The sequence below is a fragment of the Podarcis muralis genome, chromosome 2, assembly GCF_964188315.1.
Source record: "Podarcis muralis chromosome 2, rPodMur119.hap1.1, whole genome shotgun sequence".
NCBI classification, from domain to species: Eukaryota; Metazoa; Chordata; class Lepidosauria; order Squamata; family Lacertidae; genus Podarcis; species Podarcis muralis.
Genome location: NC_135656.1, coordinates 16,787,517 through 16,811,947, shown reverse-complemented (window position 1 = coordinate 16,811,947; position 24,431 = coordinate 16,787,517). Strand labels below are relative to the sequence as shown.

The following is a 24,431-nucleotide window of genomic DNA, read 5'->3' as shown; positions in this document are numbered from 1 at the left end:
ATGTAACACACTTTTCAGCCATTAGGTCCTCAAAACAGCTTTAACTTCTACTAAATCCTTCCTTTATTCCCGTACTTTAGCATTCACTATACAGTACAGTTCTACAGTAACTCATCCCCCCCCCCTCAAAACACTGTATAGCCCATTCCTCCTTTCCTTAATTGGTTAAATAAAACCCATACTATTCTTATTCTTTCAGTTCCAAAGCACTCTTAACCCAAACTTAGTTACATGTCCTCAATGAGCTGGTGCCTTTAGGCATAACCCTTTTGCGGCCGTCTGAAGACTGTTGTCTCCCCAGAGCCACAGGTCTATTTTAATATATCAAGAGACAAAACAGGAAGAAAACCAAGGCCTCCTTCCTTCTTCTACCAGTTAATTCAATATAAATATTAATGAATTGTTAGGTGGGATTTTAAAATATCTCCCTAATAAAGCATACCTTGCCTACTGAATTATCAATCCCTAAACTAGGAGAAAAGTAGGGGGGGCAGTAAGCAAAAATAATATTCCCCTTAGAGATGCTTCATATAAAATTTGTGTCTATACCACCATAGCTGTCAACTTTTCCCTTTTCTTGCGAGGAATCCTATTCGGAATAAGGGGATTTCCCTTTAAAAAAAGGGAAATGTTGACAGCTATGCTATATCACCTGTAACATTAGTGTGTTTACCACCTGTATAAAGTACAGTGGTACCTCGGGTTACATACGCTTCAGGTTACATACGCTTCAGGTTACAGCCTCCGCTAACCCAGAAATAGTACCTCGGGTTAAGAACTTTGCTTCAGGATGAGAACAGAAATCGTGCTTCATCGGCGCAGCGGCAGCAGGAGGCCCCATTAGCTAAAGTGAGGCTTCAGGTTAAGAACAGTTTCAGGTTAAGAACGGACCTCCAGAACGAATTAAGTACTTAACCCAAGGTACCACTTTAATAAAATTTTTGTGTAAATGATCTGTACCTTGCAGCATCACCATAACATGTGAAAGGGAAACATGGGAGATCAAGATTGGTCTCAGTTCATACACAGTCCCATTTTATGTTACCTTTAAAAGAGAGCGAGAGAGAGGGAGAGCAAAGATTGTTTCTATCATAGAACAGCATAAAAAACATCTATAACCAGGATTTAGTAAATCAACCTTTCTCCATTCTAAATGCACTTACATTTAAAAAAAAACCCCAAAACACCCTCGTTCTCATATCTGTTGTCAAGGCAGGAGTCAGGATCTGGTCATGAATAACTCACAAGGTGTCGGTGAAGTTAACTCTTTATTCAAAGAAACAAAAGAGCTGAGACCTAGTACACACAGCAACTCTTCCCAGCAAGTCTTGCTCCAGTTGTGAGGACTGAAGGTCCCTGCCTTACCACAACTCCCTGTCTCCTCCTCCCCTGGGTCTGTCCCAAGCAACCTGAGACTTCTTTGCCTTGTCTGTTACACCCTCATTATACCTCCACAGGTTCTGGGGAGACCAGGCTGGGGGGTGGGAGCTGGTTACATCAGGAGGGGGAGACCCCCTGGCTTCATCATCAGCCCACCTGATCTCTGCCTCTTTGTCCCCCTTCTTCTCCAACCTCTGAGTCTGCCTCTGAGTCTGAACTGCTCTCTACCACAGCCTCTTCCTGCTCACTAAACCCTGTTGCCCCTTTGGCTTCTGACGTCTCCTCCCAGTTTTCTCCTTCTGACCATTCATCAGCATTCCATCACCAATCCCCAGGCACTGAGCCTTCTTCCCCTGGGGGTTCACTTAGGAGGGGGGGTGTCCTCCGCTGGTGCATACAGCCAGTCCCCGACACCTGTTATTTACAGAAATAAAACATCCAATTAACATCTTCAAAGCATAGTAAGATGTGTCTGGTAGGCTTCAACCACTCCAGGCCCATAGGGCATAGACGACATATAGACATAGTCACTCTATCGGCATGATCAGGTCCTATACTTGTTAATAAAGGTAAAGGGACCCCTGACCATTAGGACCTCATGGGACAGGTGAACGACCCAATTACACTCATACGCAGCAACCGTAGTTGCAATGCTAAGATGGGAAGTAGCCCCATTGTGTGCCCATCCCTCATGGTTCCTGTATTTAGACTGTACCACAGCAGTGTAGGAATGAACACTGCGGGTGGCGCTGTGGTCTAAACCACTGAGCCTCTTGGGCTTGCCAGTCAGAAGATTGGCGGTTCAAATCCCTGCAACGGGGTGAGCTCCCATTGTTGTGTCCCAGCTCCTGCCAACCAGCAGTTCGAAAGCACACCAACACAAGTAGATAAATAGGTGCCACTGCAGCGGGAAGATAAACGGCGTTTCCATGCACTCTGATTTCCGTCACAGTGTTCCATTGCACCAGAAGCGGTTTAGTCATGCTGGCCACATGACCTGGAAAGCTGTCTGTGGACAAATGCCAGCTCCCTCGGCCTGAAAGCAAGATGAGCGCTACAACCCCATAGTCGCCTTGGACTGGACGTAAGCGTCCAGGGTCCTTTACCTTTTTTACCTTTTAGGAATGAACCACACGGAAGCAACAGCCACACTGCAAATGGTGATCTACACACTGGCCCCCAACTGACATGCATGCAGTTTCAAAGTATTATATGTTACTTTATTGATTGATTGAGTCAACACAATTTGTTTACCATTTGACTGCAAAAAAAAAAAAACCCTCTCTAGGCAGTTTAATGAAGTATAAAATAAAACACTAAAATGCTCCATTAAAAATGAAACAGTTTAAAACAGGTATTTTAAAACTTTCAAAAGACGATGAAAATAAACAATAGCTAAAAGGAGATTAAAACACATGTAACTTCTACATTTCTGGATAGGCTTGCCTAATCGAAATTGTTATAAGCGGGCGTCAGAAACAATCCTCTGATAATGTTTGAGGATATAGCAGGGATACGTGGGCTTTGCCTACTGATTCCATAGTGCATGAAGGTTTGCTCCATCCCAACCATTTTAGCAGTGGGTTTGGGGGCGCAAGGAAATACGTCTCTCTAATTGTACACCACCATTGTATAGCATCTTACTGGAAGGACTGGCCCCCCTAGAATAATGAATTGCAATCCAGCATCTCAATAAAGAGCTTAAAATGATTTACCCCCACCCCTTAACCGCTGCACACTTTTCGGTGTGTTTCGCTGCTGGCTTTTTTTTTCCCCCCAAAGGAGGTGAGAACCTAGACGCTTCCCCTTCTCCCCTCAAATCTCTGCCATGTCACGCCAGTGGAAATGAGCAAGGCAGGCCCTCTATCTGCCCCGTCTGAATGAGAGAACTAAGGCGGCTTGTGCAGTGTGTGTATTTATCTGTATTCTTTCTCATAGGTACCTTTAAAAATTTGTCTGGCTTAATTTAATGGGAGCTGCTGGGATCCTGCAGACTGTTAAGAGGGCGAGGGTAAGGTTCTTGTCATCCGTTTGGGCTCCTAACCTTCCGACAGACCCCGTTTCCGTCTTGTGTGTCTCTGCCTCTCTTTCTCTTTCTCTATCTCACACATTTTTCCCCCTTTTGTTTTATTCTTATGCCTCTCTCAACCGCATTATTTCCTTCCAGGTCGTTTCAGTGAAGTGAAGTAGGCAGCTGGTGTGGTCATGTCTTCGCTATCAATCTAAACGGGGGTGGACTTTGGGCCTGCCTGCAGTCCACTTTGGGGGATGGATTTTAAACAAAAAAAAAAAAACCTTCAGTGCTAGGAGATTTATTCTAACAGTCTGGAACCTCTTTTTTTTTTTTTCTTCCTTTTTTCCTTTTTTTTCTCTTTCTTTTTTCTGTTTTCTGTGTAGGTCTCTTTAGTCAGCCTTGTAGCTAATGCCCTTGGCTACTCGGAACTAGGTGCCATTAAATCCCTTAGGACACTCAGAGCTTTGAGGCCTTTAAGAGCGTTGTCCCGATTTGAGGGGATGAGGGTAAGATGCCATTAGCGAGCTGATCCTTCTGCATGCCTGTGGATTACCGGGGTTTTTATTTTAAAAGCATGCTAGAACTGATCAAACTGGTAGAAAGACATAACGACAAACAGAATCATGATGCAGCTGCTGACTTGATCACCTCCCTCTGTTTATGATTCACCTTCACCCCTGCTGCACACTTCTCCCTTTTTTTTTTTTAAATGGTTCATTGGAAGAGAAGAAAAAAAAAGGGAGATATATCAAGCTGCCTCATTATTGGCCCAAACCACATGTCATTTGTAGATTCTCTGTTGGCACTTGGCTGCTCTTATTTAGCCTGGCTTCTGATACCTCTCGCATCTGAGGGGGGCATTTTCTGGCTGTAAGTTTTGAAACAGGGAGAATCACTAGGTGCAAAGAAGCAGAATTTGAACCGCCCCTTGTTTTTTCTTCTCCCCTTCCCCATAAAAAAAAGGCTACGGCCAAAGGTATCAATCAGAAGAGGTCGAAAACCCATACAGCTTCTATCTCTTGTGTGGGGTTATTCATGGCAGTAGGAAAGCACTGGTGGTTGGTGGAGGAGCTTAGCCATCCCAAAAGAAAAGAGTACTGGTTTAATTCCTCTCGTTTGCACCTCGTTGTTCTCAGTCCAGTCGTCAATGACTGGCAGCCTTGACTGGTAGTTCAGCTTCCCTCCCTATTCTCCTTTCCCCTTTTACCATGCTTTATGGTCCCCCTGTCCTGTCACGGCGATGTAAGTAACAAATCACAAGTAAAAGCACAGAGCCTGAATTTTCCTGAAATTTTTAGAAGATTCCGCTGCCGAGTGTATCTGGTAATTTCCAGGCTTTAATGGGAAATGGCCATTTTGATGTTGCTGTATTAAAACAAAATGTTTGTGTGTGAAATAATCTCATGCAAAACCAGCCCAAGGTTACCCATCTTGGTCTGTATGCAAAGGAAATAATGCAACAGTTTCAAACCTAAACATACTTATTAAGGAATAGGCTCCATTGAACACCACGAGACTTACTTCTGAGTAAACATGCATTGAATTATGGGTGTCTGCTGTATTATAAGTCAAGCAAGAATATCATTAAAAGTAGAAATGGGATAAAGGTGGAGAGAGAATTGGGAGACGATGTAATGAAGAATTACAACTACTATGCAAAGACCTAAAAAACGTGTTTGATTTCAGAGTTCAAGATCTGAGCTATTCACACATCCCAAAATGGGGTTAGAAAGATGCAATGTTTAGCATGATCCTCAGCATGTTTAAGGCATTAATCTTTACCATGTCTACTCAGGAGTAAGTACTATTTTAATTCAGTGGGGCTTACTCCCAGGTAAGTGGACTTAGGGTTGCAAATTAAGTCCTGCTGATTTCAAGAATATTTGCTCTCCCAAGTAAGTGTTTATAGGATTGCAGCCTCAAAGAGTATAGGTAACTTCTATAAGGGGGGGGGGGGAGTTATTAACAGGTAGCTCAGGCCATTCAGAGAAACCACAGATATTCTCTATTTGAATTTTTCATCCTAAATATTATGTAATATGCCTCCCACGTAAAACATTCCCTGGATGGAAGCGTGGCAAGCTCCCAACCTGCCCCCCCCCCAGGTTAAATAAGACACTTGACAACAGTATTTTAGGTTAATAGGCTAAAAAAGGCCACAACTTTATTGGCTACAGATTGTGAGCGGTATTGGCTTAGGCATTGGACCTATCTGACTCCCGCCCATCTGTGCGGAGTCCGGGAAGGGTTAACCACCAGTAGGGGGAGTCCTGCTGACATACATCAACTAGGAGCTCCCCCAGGGCCACCAATAGGGGTCGTGCCTTAGGCCCTAGCCTCCCCAGACTTCGGGCAGGGCCAGGCCCCCGGAATCCTTTAACGGAATACCCTTCAATGTGCGGGGCAGGTGATGGCACTACCTCCCCTCCTCTCATCTTCAGCAGTATTCCAATGCCTAACCGCCTAACTTTATCAAGTTGTGAATATTTGCTATGAGGTAGGCAAAAACCAAGTGGCCGGTGCCAATTTGCCAAGTGGAAGAAGTCCTACCAGGCCCCTCAATGGCAACCAACTGAAGTCGATAGCAAGGTCAAGAGATGAAAAAACCTAAAGGGCAGGAGGGTGGGGAAACCGGAGCAGCTGGAGGCGCGGAAAGGGGTGAGATTCCCTCTGCGTCCTGCTTAAATCAAGCAGGCCACACTCCCAGAGTAATCGGCTTGGTTGCCTGGGCAGTGACGCAGCCGGGAATCCCCCCCAGTCACGCAGGGCTGCCCACACCCCTGCGCACATGAAAGGGTCGTGAGTGCCCGCAGCTCCACCTCCTCCTAAGGCAGAAGCACTGGCGGAGGAAGAGGAGTGCAGGGGAGCGCACCGCCCCTGGCAGCACGATCCCGGTGGGGTGCCATCTCGGCTGCCCGCCCCCCGGATGCATGCCCCGCCCCCAGGACGCACACCATGTCCCGGGATGTACGCCAGCCCCGTCCCTGCCTGTTCTCTGCCCCCCGGTGCTGGAGCATGAAGCTCTGCCACTGGGCGGAAGTGGCTTTCCAGAAACTATGTACTTCATGGTTTATTTCCTAGTATAGATTGTTGTTGTGCCTGCATAATTCAGCGGAGGGTTAATTGTGCCTAAGCCCCATTGATTCGGATGAGATCTGTGCATGTAACTATGCACTGAATTGTGGGCAATCCTAAGAAAGTTGTGGTTGCATAAATGCCATGAATTTCAGTACGGCTTAAAGCTTCTCCATAATATAACCAATTGTGTTTAGGCTTTGAGTCCCCATGCCCGCTTAGACATGAAGTTGAACTAGATTTACAGAGCAATCTTTCACATGTTTACCCAGAAATAAGTCCTGCTGTTTTAAATAGGGCTTACTCTCTAGTACGTACACATTTAGGATTGCAGTGCCATTTACTAGGGAGTAAGACCCCTTAGTGGGACTTACCTCAGATAAGGCAGGACCAGGTGTCTCTAGTGGAAAACCCATCTTTAGCACAAATGTAGCCCATGTCTGAAGGGACGTAAAATCTGAGAAATTTCAGGGAGCCCAGGACACCTTCAGTTTACTGTCACCTTTCAACTGCTGGATATTTGACATTTTTGGGAAAAGATTAATAAACTAGATGGATCACAGATATGATGAAGGCTAGTTTTTCATTTTCTGCCAGATAATCTGAAGATAGCAATAAAAGATTTTCACCCATATAGAGTTGGAAAGGTGTTGTTTTCTTAGTTTAGCAAATCAAAATTCGCTTACTGGGCTATTTTGCAGCGTTTCCCCATCCTTGTTATTAGCACTGATTCAATCTTATACCCCTCAAACAATAAAAAAGAACAATCTGAGCCAAAATGAAAGAAAATAAGAGCTGAAATGATCTTGCTAAGAAGCGCTAAATGTAGGTCTTTTGCTTTCCTCTATGCTCTAATAACTTACATTTCAAAGAATGTACTCAGCTGTATTTTCCTGGGGGAGGGAGGTTGATAGTATTGCTATGAAACATGCATGTATTTCTTGACAATTTCTAACACACAATCACACGAAAAAAGCCATGTTCCCTCTCATAATACTTGATGGTGATTTTTTACCATTTGTTTAGGTAAAGCATATATACAGTATATATATTGGTTACATATATTTAAGTGAATGAGTAGAAGAGCGAGAAAACTTAGGTCCTATTTTATGATTAATAGAGCAACCCCAAATGCCAAAGCAGTTTTAAAGTCACAATGCCTGGCCAATAATTGCACTACTTTACATTTTCGCTAGTTGCCCTGTTCCAGATAAATTGTGGCTATAGAAGGGACAAATTCTGAAGCTCATATCAGGATCTGAGATTTAGACTGAAGGTTCTGAATTTAAGCGTATGTATTTTTATTATTATTACTTTGCAAGTATATGCAGAGAAATCAATTGACTATTGGGTGTGATGATTTTTTTACGCATTCTGCCTTACACATGACGTATTTTTCTGCAGGCAGTGCTGCACATACATATAGATTGCAGTGTGTGACACTGCAAGCGGTTGCTATGTAAAGCAACAGTGGCACCTGCTGGCAAGGAAATAAGTGCTCGCGCAATGTCAGTGCTATCCCGTTAATCCTAATTCACTGCAAAAGAAGCCTCAGAGACTGCTGGTTGAGGTGTGGATGGCTTTGGAAGAAACTGTAATTGCTTAGTAATGGGGACTTGATAGCTACTGCACAGAAACTGTAAAACTGAAAGGAAGCAGAAAAATGCTTTGGTCCTGAAATGAGCATTTAATAGCTCCCCATCCTTTGGAATCATAGATTCAGAATGGCACGCTTTCAGAATCTGTGTGACAAAATGCATGTCAAACATTATAGAATAGACATGCATTGGTTTTTTTAATCCCCCGTTTAAGATGCTGGGAGGAGCAATATATACGTCTTAATCAAAGGATAAGAGCCTTGAGTCCAAAGTACCCAGAGAAGACTGAAGACAGTTTTGAAAGAAAAATGGAAAGGGAGGAAGTAGATCAGTGGTAGAGGACACGCTTTCTCTCCATGCCCCAGATACAATCCCTGGCAATGCCACGTAGAACTGGGAAAGACTTCTTGTCTGAAACCCAAAAGAGTAACTGCCAGTCAACAGTAGGTAGTTCTGAACTATATGGACCAACTGTCTGACTTAATGTAAGTCAGCTTTAATGTAAGTCAGCTTTCTAAGCATTGCAGCCTAAACTCTTCATTCATTCCCAACATAGGAAATCCTAATAAAAATAAATAAATGACAACTCACCTGGCTCTGTTAAAGATGGCTTAACTTTTCTCCATTAGACTTTATTCGTATTTTCACAAATATCATCTGTAGTGGCAGGGACCAAAAAATAAAAATAAAAAATGGGAGGGAAGCCCTGTTGAAAAAGTATTGATTTCATTTGCTTTGTTTCAGGGGAGGGAATATGGCTTTTCTTTTTGAGCTTGCAAACATGCATGCTCAGCTCTTCAGATATGATTGGCCTTGCTTATCAAACAATAAATATAGCCTTGATTGTTTTTACACTAAGCCACTGCTAAGCCTTAGAGCAACCTTGATACCCATTCCTACTCCCATTTGAAATAAATGGCTCAAAACCCCTCACTTTTCTACATGGGAGTAGGATACACCTTGCCCATAAATTCCATAAGTCTGGTTTTAAAGGGGGAAATTTTTGCTGGCGGAAATTCTTTAAGCCTATTCAATTCCACATTCTCTGACTTAGCTGATGGAGTCAGCCAGCGGTCCTGTTCTTATCAAGATAAGGTATAATCTCTTTCTTCGTCCACCACATGTTTTACTGAACGGCAAAACCAAAAGAATAAGTTGCCAAACAATCTCTTGAAATATAAAGTCTTTCTTTAAAAAATTACAGTGGACAGAGAGGGTATCTTTTTTTTATTGCAACTAGCTTTTGATTCCCCCCATTAAAACTAGGCATGTCTGTTTTGCTTCTAATTCATCCTCTCTTCTGTACTGAAACTCTCTCCTCCTTCCTCCCCACTTCTAATACAGGTGGTTGTGAATGCCTTGGTGGGAGCTATACCATCCATTATGAATGTGTTGCTGGTCTGCCTTATCTTCTGGCTGATTTTCAGCATAATGGGGGTTAATCTTTTTGCTGGGAAGTATCATTACTGCTTTAATGAGACGTCCGAGTATCGATTCGAGATAGAAGAAGTCAACAACAAGTCAGACTGCGAGAAGCTCATGAATCCCAACGAAACGGAGATCCGGTGGAAGAACGTAAAGATTAACTTTGACAATGTTGGTGCAGGGTACCTGGCCCTTCTGCAAATTGTAAGTTCTGCCTTTGTAGCTTGACTTCTCCTGGAAGTAATGGGTTATCTCTGTTCAATGTTTAATGGTTGCAAATATTGGCTTCCCCGTGTGAAGTCCCATGCAAATGTCAGGCGCTCGTCCTACACTCGAGTAGGACCCTGGTAGAGACACATGCCCTACTGGCATGTTCTCTCCCTCCTGGTCATTCGTTCGGGAGCTTCAAAAGCCCGAACATCACAGCGACCGATGCCAACAGACATCAGCACACTTAGGGATCCGCAAAGTCTTTGCAGCTTGCGTAACAGACCTCAGCAACTCAGCATTTTGGCTAATCTACTTTATTTACATATAAACACACACGGAGCACTGCAACATGGCTCCCTCTCTCTCTAGCATCAGACAGCAAAGAGGAAAAGAACAAAGGACAATAGTCCCACTTCACAGAACACAGTAACACAAACATCCTGTCTCTGTCACTTCCCTTTCTGTGGAGTCAAAACATACACCGTCATGTGATAGACAAAAATCCCATGACTGCAATCATGGGGCAGGAATTCTAACAGCAAATTCATGAAGCAAATAGTATCTTCTTGCCTGTGGAGAGAGAACAAGACCCAATTTTAATCTTTTGGCTAGTTAGGTTTCAAGGAGGGAAGAGAAGCTTAACTGTTGGGTTGAGTGGTACCTCGGGTTACATATGCTTCAGGTTACATACGCTTCAGGTTACAGACTCCGCTAACCCAGAAATAGTACCTCGGGTTAAGAACTTTGCTTCAGGATGAGAACAGAAATCGTGCTCGGGCGGCGCAGCGGCAGCTGGAGGCCCCATTAGCTAAAGTGGTGCTTCAGGTTAAGAACAGTTTCAGGTTAAGAACAGACCTCTGGAATGAATTAAGTACTTAACCTGAGGTACCACTGTACTTGTGTACTGAGCAGGGTGAAGTCTGAGCTAGGTGATTGGGAAACTTTGTGAAGAGAGGAATGTGGCAGCAAGGAAATGGGAGAATAGTTGGTTGAGAATTTCCCCTGGCCATTTTAGATGTACTGTTCCAGATATTTTGATTGATGTCCAGATGTGCAAGCGAATTTCCAGTTCACGCAATGAGACTCCGGTTTCGTGTCCTTCATGCTGTGCCCCCAGTATCTTCTACAGTGTGTCAACCAAATAGGTTTGGGGGGGAGTGTAGAGGAGGAAGTGAAAGTCCCCTTGTGTGGGCGGAAGACTATTCTGCTGGTGGAAGAATATAGTTGGGTGTCACCCTTTATCCACTTCATTTGCATGCCTTCCATCCAATCAAGTGAGTTTAGTTCATGCATGGAGAGGCCTTCCCGCAGCCCTCTGTGCTGCCCAACAAGTCATTCACACATCCCAGCCAATATATATCAGTAGTGAGGAATATTCTCTGCCTTAAGGGCCACGGAGAACCTTCCGAGAGCTGCATGCCATCGGTGGGGTTTGTCAGAGGCAAACGTGGGCCAAGCAATGGATGTGGAATTGTGACCTTTGTACAGTCCAGTGATTGACACAAGATAACATCACCAAGGCAATGATCTGTAAATGTCTATAAGAAAATGGCAAAAGTGGCTTCTTTCCCAAATCAGTTTTATCTTAAACAGTAGCAAATGCGGTAAATGAAGAGTTCACCTGTAATATGTCAGTGACTCACTAAGGTCACCAAATTAAAACTTTGCCACGCCAAGTTCAGATACCTAGGGGTACAAATAACCAGAAACCTCAATAAATTATACCTCCACAACTACAAGCCCCTGTGGCGACAAATTAACAAAGACCTAAAGAGATGGAATAACATGAATTTCACTCTCTCAGACAAAATAGCCATGATCAGAATGATCACCCTCCTAAAACTAACCTACCTATTCCAAACCCTCCCAGGCTGGATCCCCTCAACCCAACTCCGCAGTTGGCAGAGAAAACTACACTCTTTTATCTTCTCACATAAAAAACCAAGAATAAGCCTCAAATACCTGCACCTGTAATATGTCAGTGGTTCAATGCAGTAGTCATTGCATCACCACCCTGTTCGTTGTTTTATTGTTACATTCCAGTGGGGCAAATGTCAGAGGCTTCTACACACACCACAAATATGTCTTGATCTCTCCCTCCACCTTCCAGGAAAGCAAGAGGCATTATCACAGTTCAAACACTCATTGCAGCCAGGCAGAAGCACTCAGGGAGGGTTCAGAACAGGAATGGTGTGTTGTGTGTGACACTGGGAAAGGGGTGTAGCCTAGGGAGACTCCCAAGGGGTGGTTCCCAATATTGATCTATATATGAGGTACAACACAGCAATGTGTAATAACTTCAATGGAGTGAAGAAGCCGAGATGGTGTGTGCTGTATTAATTTACTGGATATTTATTTCAAGGAAAATGGTCCGAAACAAAAAAGCATGTTTATGTATAAACCTTTTGAACTTTGCTTTCTTTAACTCAGCTTTGCGTATAAATCCTTTTTACTGCTTTTTTTCCCTACAGACAAATCACTGTAAGACCAGTTTGAATTGTGTAGATTTACGGAAGAGACGCATCAGATAGATTGATCATTCGTAGTTAGTATATCGAAGGGGTGGCACACCCTGTTTTGCCACCCGAGGCAAAATGGGAACGGGACTCCCACACACACACTGCACCCCACCATTTCTGCCATGCACCAAAATGCACCCCCTCTCACCAAAACTCGGCAAGAGGGGTGCTTGCCTAATGGGCAAGCCGGTTCTGGTATGTTATACGCAGTTTGCAGAGAAGGCTCTTGTAAAGAACTGAGTCTGGTGGCCAAGAGAATTTGCACATGAAATCTGTTGTTTCCGAGCGCATTAGTAAATTCCCTGCTAAGGAGAAAAGAAACTTGACCACAATCTGAGCGACATGGATTCATAAGAAATGGCATAACCAATCGAAGGAACCATTAGCCAACAGGAGGGCCCATATTATTAAATTTGCCTTCACCCAAACCGTAGGAGGAAAAGGAAAGATGACCTTGAGTTAGTCACTATCCCACAGACTATAGCCAAACAAATTGTTGAATATTTTATGTGCCAAATACCTACAAAGAGATGCTCTTTTATATAGTCCTATACAGGTGGGTTTTGTTTGTTTGTTTGTTTGTTTGTTTGTTTTTTAATGAGAAAAATCATTTTCCTCTAAAACAATGTGTGTTTCCCTCTATAGGCAACCTTTAAGGGCTGGATGGACATAATGTATGCAGCAGTAGATTCTAGAAAGGTAAAGTACATCCACTTCTGTCACTGTTATCATAGAGCTGGTATTTAAAACAATGTTTTTCCATGCCATTTTATACGTACAAAGAATGCCACCTTGCAAAGTCATAGCTGCAAAAAATTTGCTCCATCATCCCCATCCAACTGTCCTAGGACCCCAAGGACTGCTACTGTATATGAGGAATATGCGATGCAGAATCCTGCAACACTGAAGTGGGTGGAATAAACCCAATCCTGCCAGAGCTTTATGTTCACTCTGGGTTACTATGGAACTTTGGGTCAGGGGACGAGCATCGGATTTTAGAATGGTGTGGGCAGTTTCTCTGCACAGGGCTGTCAGGGACTGGGCAGAGGAGGAATGGTGGAGACCGCCTTCCCAGCCTGACCCTTCCAGAGAAGAAGAAGACAGTTCAGATTTACAACAGGGGTTTGAGGGAGGTTACAGCTCAGACGCAGATGAGGGGGAAAGTTGGGAAATAATGGGAGAGGAGGAGGAGGAATCATGGAGGGGAGGGAGGCAACAGCTGACAGACACAGTGTCTTTAGAAAGCATTCCAGACCCTCCATCTCCCAGAACCTGACAAGCCTTGAAAGTAGGAGAGCAAAGAGCTCAAAGACAGAGGGCACCTAGCAGCACCCATAGAAATAACGAATGAGGAAGTGGGAGAGACGAGGCATGGAGATTCACTTGGGACAATGCCATTCTCCAGGAGGCTGGGTTCTATAGCCTCTCTCTGTAAAGAATGAAATAAAAAAGGAAGGTCAGAACATTCCTTGTCTTTGTATGTTCCTGGGCAACCAGCCGGGAGTCCCTGGCAACAGCCTGACAAGGGCATAGAGCTGACGGGCACAAAATTGAGAAGATCTGTAATTAAGAAAATCCATTTTGGGGCGCCCAAGTTTGGCCTCGCACAGGGCACTATATTACAAAAGGTTACCAAAGTCCGCCCCTTAGGGGGACAATAACTTCAGAGCGCACATTTGATGATAAAAAAAATGAATGAATGAATGAATTGCAAAGATTTTCAAGCCTTTGTTAAATCCCTCTTCCTTGTTGCAGCTCCTGAAATATGTATATTGTTTTCTCTTATACACACAGCAAGATCAGCAGCCCAAGTATGAGGACAACATCTATATGTACATCTACTTTGTCATCTTCATCATCTTCGGATCCTTCTTCACCTTGAATCTCTTTATTGGTGTCATCATTGACAATTTCAATCAGCAAAAGAAAAAGATAGGTCAACTTTTCATATTGACTAGAGTAAAGGACCCCCTTTTCTCTGAATTAACTTCCAATAAATAACCCATGGAATTCCCTGAAACTTGCAGTTTACGAAAGAACTGCTTCACACATGCAGGTTGCCACTACAGTTGCCACATGGTGGCATGGTTGTATGAATGTGTCTTCTTCACAGAGAGGACTTTTTTGTCCCCTCAAATGAATGTTTATGTTTCTGTGATTTTTCACCATACTGGAACAAAACATTCACACCAGTCTCACACAAAGATGGAGCTGCCATCATACAGTTCCATTTCAAGCAATTATTGTACCACATTTTGAACTTAGATCCAATAGCTTCTTCAAAACCACTAAATAGATTCTAAGTCCTGAACTACCAGGGACTAGCGTATCTTCTCTCATTGTCTGGCAGTGACAATGTAATTTTCTCCATTATTATTATTTTTTACCTCATGGAGTAAGACGAAATGGCTACCCAACTTCAGTTGTACCTTCATCTTTAAGCAAAGGTGAACAGATTGTAACCAGCTTTATTTCCTTTTCCTTCCTTTACTTTGGAGGTCAGGATATCTTCATGACAGAGGAGCAGAAGAAATACTACAACGCCATGAAAAAACTGGGCTCCAAGAAACCTCAGAAGCCAATTCCAAGGCCTCTGGTGAGTTTCCGGGCTTATTCCCAATATGCTGCCCCTTGTACATTCAAATAAAGTCTTCACACTTTTCCAGCATCCAGCTCATGCTCTTTGAGGTTTGATCCCTTCTTATTTTGACCTGGTGTGGTATCATAGCTGAGGCACAAAGCTACCTCAGGAAGACCCCGCTTCAAATCTCACCTACCAGCAGATAGCCTTGGGCCAGCTGCAATCTCTTAGCCTCAGTTCCCCCTCCCCAAGCTGGTGGGAATAACAACATGCATCTATCTTACATGGTTGTGATGTGCATAATAAAATCCAGAGCAGGAAGCAGGTTATAGGCCCCACCACTACGAGAGCCAGTGTGGTGTGGTGGTTAAGAGCGGTAGTCTCGTAACCTGGGGAACTGGGTTCGCGTCTCCGCTCCTCCACATGCAGCTGCTGGGTGACCTTGGGCTAGTCACACTTCTTTGAAGTCTCTCAGCCCCGCTCACCTCACAGAGTGTTTGTTGTGGGGGAGGAAGAGAAAGGAGAATGTTAGCCGCTTGGAGACTCCTTCGGGTAGTGATAAAGCGGGATATCAAATCCAAACTCTTCTTCTTCTTCAGAGTGCCCCATTCAAACTGCCCCACTGCACCTTGTCACACTGTTATGAGCTTCAAGCCACCCATCATTTTAATTTTCCTGCGGTGTTCCAGAGTGGATACAAAAATCAAGAACATCAGGGCACTGTGGAAAAATCAAAATGGTGGATAATTTCCCTGGCATTGTTACATAATCAAGGGACCGGGAGCAGGCAGGAGGGTCAAATGGCAGGACCAAGCAGCCCTTCTAGGGCTCTTAGACCATGGCACATTGCCTAAGTCACTGCCAGCCCTGAATACTCAGCATTATTATGTTTTTGTTACATTTAAGTGATCTCCTGAAGCAGCATAACAGGGCTGCGACTACTCTTCGAAGGTGGTTTAATCATTTGGGTTCTTAGGAAGAAGGTTCTTGTGCTAGAGCCTTTTAATGTTAATCTGCATCCTGGACATGGGTGGCACTGTGGTCTAAACCACTGAGCCTCTTGGGCTTGCTGATCAGAAGGTTGGCGTTTCAGATCTGTGTGACAGGGTGAGCTCCCGTTGCTCTGTCCCAGCTCCTGCCAACCTAGCAGTTTGAAAGCACATCAGTGCTAGTAGACAAATAGGTACCGCTCCTAAGGGAAGGCAAACGATGTTTCCATGCGCTCTGGCTTCCGTCACGGTGTTCCATTGTGCCAGAAGCGGTTTAGTCATGCTGGCCACATGACCCGGAAAGCTGTCTGTGGACAAACACTGGCTCCCTTGGCCTGAAAGCGAGATGAGCGCCACGCTCCATAGCTGCCTTTGACTGGACTTAACCATCTAGGGGTCCTTTACATTTCCACACATACCTGGTGATGAACAGGATTGCGCTGTGTGTTTCACCCTTCACTACAAAATGGGATTGTGAGGCCATATATGTTTCTTATTATCATTTATTAAATTTGCACACCGGCCTGTACCCACAACTCTCGGAGCGGTTACAACATAAAAACACAATATAAAAACATGCAATACATAATAAGAACAACCCAACAAACCACCCCCCATCCCCACGTGATGTAAACACACAAATCAGCTGCAGTAGAGGATATATGCAGTGAATTGTCCCATACTACAAATACATGCATCTCCCTAATTGTGCGTTCTTCCTGTCCGGTGTAACAGAATAGAGTCCAAGGAGCTGTTTTCGACTTTGTCACCCAGCAAGCGTTTGACATACTGATCATGCTGCTCATCTGCCTCAACATGGTGACTATGATGGTTGAGACGGACACACAGAGCAAACAGATGGAAGAAATCCTCTACTGGATCAACCTGGTCTTTGTTATCTTTTTCACATGCGAGTGTGTGCTGAAAATGTTTGCCTTGCGTCACTACTACTTCACTATTGGCTGGAACATTTTTGATTTTGTGGTTGTCATTCTCTCCATCGTGGGTGAGTATATGGGTGTTTTCTGCGGGGCGCATGCAGCACAAAGGCCTGCGCTTGCGAGAAGAGAAAATGAGTAGATGTGCATCGGATTCCGAGTAAACTTGCATAGGATTGTGCAATTAATACAGTGGTACCTTGGTTTTCGAATGTCTCCGTTGACGAACGTTTCAGTTTTCAAATGCCCTAAACCCAAAAGTAAATGCTTCGGTTTTCGAATGCGCCTCAGAAGTCGAACAGGAAACGTGGCTTCAGTATTGAGGCTTCCATATTGAGTTTTCAGTTTTCAAACGTTTCAGAACTCGAACGGTCTTGTGTTCGAAAACCGAGGTACCACTGTACTGCACATTAACTTATCACTGCTTCCCAGCTTGTAAAATCAGAGTTGGTCAGATTTCTGTGGGGAAATACCGTATTTTTTGCTCTATAAGACTCACTTTTTCCCTCCTAAAAAGTAAGGGGAAATGTGTGTGCGTCTTATGGAGCGAATGCAGGCTGTGCAGCTGTCCCAGAAGCCAAAACAGCAAGAGGGATTGCTGCTTTCACTGCGCAGCGATCCCTCTTGCTGTTCTGGCTTCTGAGATTCAGAATATTTTTTTTCTTGTTTTCCTCCTCCAAAAACTAGGTGCGTTTTGTGGTCTGGGGCGTCTTATAGAGCAAAAAATACGGTAGTTTGGGAAGGAAGTTTGAGTCGGGAAATAACTGCTTTCCCCCCGGACACACACACCCGTTCTTCTGCTTAAACTCTGCAAATTTGCTTTCATTTGTACCTATAAACTACCCTGCTCCAAATGGTCCTATGCTGGATCACAAAAATATGATGATTAAAAACAACTGCAGATTAATATACAGTAAGCATAATAAAACAAAGCCACAAAACAGTAACAAACTAGCAGCACACAGCAATGCGGGAGGAAGACAGCCACCAAAGGCCTTGGTAATGATTTTTATTAACTGGAAAGTGTTATCAGGAGCATATTGCACCAATTAATCATACTTCATGCCATTAGTTCCTGGGCCCAATTTAAAGTGCTGGTGTTGACCTTTACGGTCCGAATGATCTTTGTTCTTGAAGGGCAGCCTTCTCTCATATGAGCCCACCTTCATATTAAGAGCTCCCTTAGAGGCCCCACGCTGTGTGATGGCTCTATTTTTAATGCAGTGGGCATTTATGCAGGGTAGGGCATTGTCGGTGGTGGCACCAAAGGTGTGAAAATCTCTTTCTAGGGATTGCCTTGCTTCTTCCTTGCTCTCTTTTAGACAATTGGCCAGTAGTTCTGTTGAGCATTTGGGGTTCTCTGGGTGACTAGTTTTGTTCCATATTTTCTGCTGCTGTTGGCAATTGCCCAAAGCGCCGGCGCCTACTTTGAACATGAAATTTGGATTGTTGCCGTTTTTAACATTTTGTTTTTTGTCTTACCGATTGGTACCCATTTAGAGGATTGTTGAATAGAAAAGCAAGGTATAAAAATTGTTGTTACAAGGGAGTGGGGATTTACACACACACACACACACACACACACACACACACACACACACACACAACGGGATGTTACATCTAGCCTGATCCTAAACAACAGAGCAAAGTAAACAGAAGGGAAGAGAGATTATACTATTTTATGATTCATGGGGTATAACGAGGCAACAAGCACTGGCTATCATTTTATAATGGTCATAATAAAAAGATGAGGTGCCCTTGTAAAAGGAAATTTGCTGATATGGCTCGTGGGCATTTTGCAAAGACTCAAATACTAAGGATATGGAGATAGGAAGACTGCCAGTCTCAATGAACCTAGTATGGCATTTCCCTCTCAAATATGGCCAGTACTACCCGCTTCTGGGCAAATGGTATGTGATTACTTGAAAGAATTGTAACGCTATTTTTTCTTCTTTCCCCCAATCTCATTTAAGGTATGTTCTTGGCTGAAATCATAGAGAAATACTTTGTGTCACCTACTCTCTTCAGAGTCATCCGCCTGGCCCGTATTGGCCGCATCCTGCGCCTGATCAAAGGAGCCAAAGGGATCCGCACCCTGCTTTTTGCCTTAATGATGTCTTTGCCTGCCTTGTTCAACATTGGTCTCCTGCTCTTCCTGGTTATGTTCATCTTTTCCATCTTTGGGATGTCCAACTTCGCCTACGTTAAGCACGAGGCTGGCATCGATGACATGTTCAACTTTGAGACTTTTGGCAACAGTATGATTTGCTTGTTCCAGATCACTACCTCAGCTGGGTGGGATGGTTTGCTTTTGCCCATCCTCAACAGGCCACCGGACTGTGATTTGACTAAGGAACACCCCGGGAGTGGTTTCAAAGGCGACTGCGGGAATCCTTCGGTGGGGATCTTCTTCTTTGTTAGCTACATCATCATCTCCTTTCTGATTGTGGTGAATATGTACATTGCCATCATTCTGGAGAACTTCAGCGTAGCTACGGAGGAGAGCGCCGACCCGCTGAGCGAAGACGACTTTGAGACCTTCTACGAGATCTGGGAGAAGTTTGACCCCGACGCCACGCAATTCATTGAGTACTGCAAGCTGGCAGACTTTGCTGACGCCTTGGAGCACCCTCTCCGCGTCCCGAAGCCCAACACTATTGAACTCATTGCCATGGACTTGCCGATGGTGAGCGGGGATAGAATCCACTGCTTGGACATCCTGTTTGCCTTTACCAAGCGGGTGCTGGGCGATAGCGGCGAGCTGGACATCCTGAGGCAGCAGATGGAGGAGAGGTTTGTGGCTTCGAATCCATCCAAAGTGTCTTACGAGCCTATCACGACCACACTGCGGCGCAAGCAGGAAGAGGTCTCTGCATTGGTCATCCAGAGGGCGTACCGGGCTCGCTTAATAAGGAGGGGCTTTATTTACCGAAAGAACGTCTCCAATAAGATGGAAAACGGAGGGACAAACAGGGAGAAAAAAGAAGGTACCCCGTCCACAGCGTCCCTCCCATCCTATGACAGTGTGACTAAGCCCGAAAAGGAGAAACAGCGAGCCGAGGAAGGGAGACGGGAAAGAGCGAAAAGGCAAAGAGACACCAGGGAACCCAAATATTGAGATGATCCGTAACATTAATAACTCTAGGAAAAAAAGTATGAGCGGAAAAGATTGTTTACAAACTTCCCGATAAAATATATATCAATAGTGAACAGCTGTGGAGACACTTTACCTGAAGATCCTATACCAAACATAGTCTGCTTACTGTGTGACCATGTTGCATCTCAAAGCAGTGATCTACCACCTGTTTAACGGACCCATCTAGGCAAATATATTAAAAAAAACAGGAAACAATGCAAAGGCGGGGTAAAAAAAAAAGGATTTTATACTGTTTGGGCAGGTGGATACTGCATGTTCCACATCAGTCAATGCAACTTAGGACAAACAAGCGAAATAAAACACACACACACACACACACTTAAGGAAAAACAAACAAACCTGCTGCTTTAGGATTCGTATATATTTTTTCCGAAGCAGCCAAAATGGATTTTATTTTTCTCATTTTATTGAAAGGAAACCCAGAACAAAAACAAAAGAAAAAAAACCATCACTTTGAAGGGTTGGGTTGCTCATGCAAAACTAGATTTTCATACTTGACATTTAGTTTAAGCACCAAAAACACAAACAAAAAAACAAAAAAATTAGAACAAGGGGGAAAACAAATTGAGCAACGACAAAAAGCTGAAACGAAACGACACATATTTAGCCCATGTCATTTAATCATCATAGTTCCTTTGGTATTTATTATCTGCATACTTCTTTATTATATGGGCTTCACCATGGTTTGGGAGATGGGGATAATCAGGTGTTTTCAGCCTGCCAAAACTCGCTCAGGCTGATTCCAAAAATAAAATAAAATAAAATTGTGCTCGTTTCAATGCATAGAAATGATTTGCATGATGGCATGCTGTGATCAGGAATCATGCATGAGGAATCATAAAATCACAAGACACTCAATATGCTGTCCAGGCCTTGTGTTAAGCCATATGTTCGAGGCACTCCACTGACTACGGCACACTGTATTGGGAGAGTTACTCTTAGCTATATCTATGCCCTTCCGCCAAGTTACCAATCCTTAGATCTTTCCATGCACCTCCTCTAGGAAGAACAAAAATGTGAAACCAACCGACGGAGACCTGTTTATGTGTATGTTTATTAACCATGCAGCCATATATTTTTTGCACTTTTTAAAAGAAACAGCAAACACGGGAAATGCTGCTCTTAAAAGCCTTCTGATGGAAAAAGACCATGCAGCAATGGTTTCTTAATACAATGTCGCTGTCAAAGAGTGCTTTAGGGCTTCAAGAAAACCCACCCGGTAGTTTTGTTTCCTGCAATACTCGCAATTACTCTTTAGCCTCCATTCCGCAGTGTAGGTAACTTTTCCCCCCCTCCCCTGTTAGACATGAAAAAGTGCTATCGGAAACAGCACGTTACCTTTCAAAGGTGCAATTTTCAGCAGATCTATAAAGCAATTTTATCGAGGAGGGTAGGGTTACGACAGGGAAGTTTACAGCACTGTGTGCCATATTTACATGCTGGCGGTTGCGTCCTTTGGGATCGTTCTGATGCAAGGAACTCAACAATGGGGCACAAGCTGCTTCCCAGAAAAGTGGCCTCTACTAAGCGTTCTTCCATTGACAGATTTCCTGCAGCTTGCAGTCTTGACATTGCACGATTTTCTTTGCTTTTTGGCATTTGTTTGTTTATATTTTTTTTTACAGGAAAAGCAAACCAAAATGCTAGCAACAATAACCACAATGTTAAAAACCAACGTTTAGTAGAACATCACACGTTTGATGGGCAAAGTAGCCGTGTGACATGGGTGCAGCGCTGAGAGAGAAAGTGTCCTATATGTCGTGTGCCTTCACCAACTTTGCATTTCATCCCACATTGTTGTCATAATTTTAACCAGTCCTGCAAAATTCAGGTAGGGATGAAAGAGCTACCTCTCAACCAGTCTTAACTCTAAATTGACGGGAGTCTCACCCTGGGGGGTTTGGGGGTGGGTGGGAACATAATTTTTGTGTTTCTAGTTAGTACCTGGGCATCTCAATATTTCAAAATGTTTCATTGTGTCACCTTCAACGAGTCGATCATACTGAGAATTCAGTTGTGTGGGTTTTTCTTTGTTTTTTAAGGGCACGGGCTTGTGGGCTTGTTCTCGCCGATGGGCCAAAGGTTGTATTGCACTATAACCAAGACTCTGTTCCATCATGCAGCTTAAAAGAGAAGGCATAGGCTGCTATGAATCGTTTAGAATGCCTGGTTGCAAAAAGGGAGGTGTACTGAACTTTTTTTAGGGCGCGATGAAAGAAAACAAGCTGTTTGAATGTGGACCAAATAAATTGTATCTATAAAAGGGCAAAAACACACACACACAAAATAACCACTCAAAATATTCCAAAAGCAAAACAAACAAATAGCAATGCCTTTTAGATAGCTGGCAGAGGCTTGACCTATAGAATCTCGCAGCCTAGATGCCCGCAACAAGGGTCTTGTAGAAAGCAAGCCATTCGATAGACATCTGTGCCAAGTTGGACTTTTTAAACGCATAGTCTAGCTATCATGAAATCAGTGGAAGAATTCTGCTGTACCAGATACCACAAGGAACAAAACATTTCTATCCTGTTAGACTTACCCCACTTACTCCTACAATGTGTATAATAAAAATAAAAATAAAAAAAATACATGCATATGTACAGGCAACATTGTAAACAGCACAACAACAACAAAAGCTGAAAAATGTGGTTGAACTTTTTAAAAGAATATTATAAATACTGTAATATATCATTTTATTTTATTGGCATGCCTTTTTGTAAATAACAAAGGACTACAAAAAATTAAATAGAATGGCTTCTGGCATATGCCACTGTCCATGTTTAATTTTATATCTATATATAATACATTTTTTTCTCTTTCTTTTTTCCACTTTTGAGACAATGTCAACTTATGTACATCCCCACAGGGGGAGGAGATAAAGCCTCCCAAACAGACACAGAGCAAAGCTTTATTGCAAAGTTACCTTTACAACAAAAGGAAATATTTAGACTATATTTTGGTTCTGAGGTGCAATATATTTTGACCACTTCTATGCAAGATTTGGCTAAATGTCATAATTGTTCTTTAGCTGGACTATTGTTCCATATGGAAAGCTCGGTACATGTAGTGTTTGTGCTGTCAAATTTTACTAAGCAATTTTTAGTAAAAATGCCCTGCAATCTATATTTACATTGGGTCATTATTTAGCGATACTTGAACTTTCTTACGTTACACTAGCTTTACTAACAAATAAAAGTTATTAACAAACAGCTTCAGAGCTGAGGGCTATGTCCTACTAAAGTGAATACTTTTGCTTTTTCTAGTTGCTACACTACATTTCTTTTTTTCCATTTCTTTTTTGGGGACAGTTGTTTAAACAAACAATCGGCCAAACTTCACAGATATTGTGGAACTTGCTCCGTATTTTTATATGCATCGTAATTTAAGCAAAGCGTAGAATATTGGGGAAATCTTACTCAAAAATTAACAATCACAAAAAGGTAGTTTGAGACATACAGACAGCATATAAAGATATATAGAATCAAAGAATTTGGCAATAAAGAAGGAATCCTATTAGTTTAACAGGCATGGCCAATGCTTTTTCGAGAAAGCATTAGAAAATTAGAAATCAGAGAAATCTCAAAATCGTTGAGAACAGTTAGAAAACGTACATTTAATTTTGATAGTGCTGATTTTTAAGCTCAACATTTTGTACTCCCCACCACCACCAGAAAAGGTGCTGTATAGAATTTTGTTGAAATGTTGTTTTTCTGAGAATATTTAAATTAGTTTTTGCTTTTATGTTCATTTCTTTATTTATTTGGAGTGGTAGAATTAGTAAGAAAAAGCAATCTGGTTTTCTGGGCTGTCCGATTAAATGGGCAGTGGAGATTTCTAATCAGCCAACAATGAATGGCAGGTGCTTTGTGAAACTGACATGGAAGATCTTCAATCAAGTCACAACCAGGGGGGAAAACACTCATACATCAAGTCATTTGGCATAAATACTATGGCTGGGCTTGCAACTTCTCACAAACTCATGCCACTCCAACCATCCTCTCCCTCACAAAAAACAAAACCAGAACTTGAGGGTATTATTGTTAATACAATTGAATGGTATAAATGGCAATAGGCCTTGGGAGAAAACATAATTTCAAGACTGCATTTATTTATTTTTTGAACACGTATAATTCGGACAATATTCTTTAGACCAGTGGTCAGGTTGTGACAAGTTCCTATATCAAAAATGCTGGATATTTTAAAATAATATGACCGACTTCCTTTGTTTTCCTTCTTCAACTACTTGGATTGTTTTTACGAAGACTCCAAGAATTCAAGTTTTCCTTAACCAACAGACAACTTTATGATGCAGAAATGCTTAGTAAAACTATGTAATTGAGAAGATAATCGAAACTGACTTGTGCATGAAGGGGGAAATCTAGAATTCAAAATACCAGTGTTACAGGAAATATTGTTCTGATCACTGTTGTCACTTTTATCTGTGGAATTTTTCTGGAGGGTATTATGTAAGGAAATCCTGCTTCTTTTACTCTCGACACATTTTATTATTGAGGGTTTAGAATAAAAATTACTCCTAACTTC

At 42.9% G+C, this 24,431-nt stretch overlaps 1 protein-coding gene across 1 annotated transcript in view; it reads left to right on the top strand.

Moving 5' to 3' along the window:
- The window catches only part of SCN8A (sodium voltage-gated channel alpha subunit 8), a 107,504-nt gene extending 83,073 nt beyond the window's left edge, over positions 1 to 24,431 (top strand). Inside the window, exons 21-27 of the mRNA XM_077923944.1 lie at positions 3,778 to 3,900; positions 9,412 to 9,696; positions 12,867 to 12,920; positions 14,016 to 14,153; positions 14,713 to 14,817; positions 16,527 to 16,797; positions 18,703 to 24,431. Of these exons, the coding sequence (XP_077780070.1) occupies positions 3,778 to 3,900; positions 9,412 to 9,696; positions 12,867 to 12,920; positions 14,016 to 14,153; positions 14,713 to 14,817; positions 16,527 to 16,797; positions 18,703 to 19,847 (2,121 nt within the window). The 3' untranslated portion in view covers positions 19,848 to 24,431. The remainder of the gene's footprint in view (positions 1 to 3,777; positions 3,901 to 9,411; positions 9,697 to 12,866; positions 12,921 to 14,015; positions 14,154 to 14,712; positions 14,818 to 16,526; positions 16,798 to 18,702) is intronic.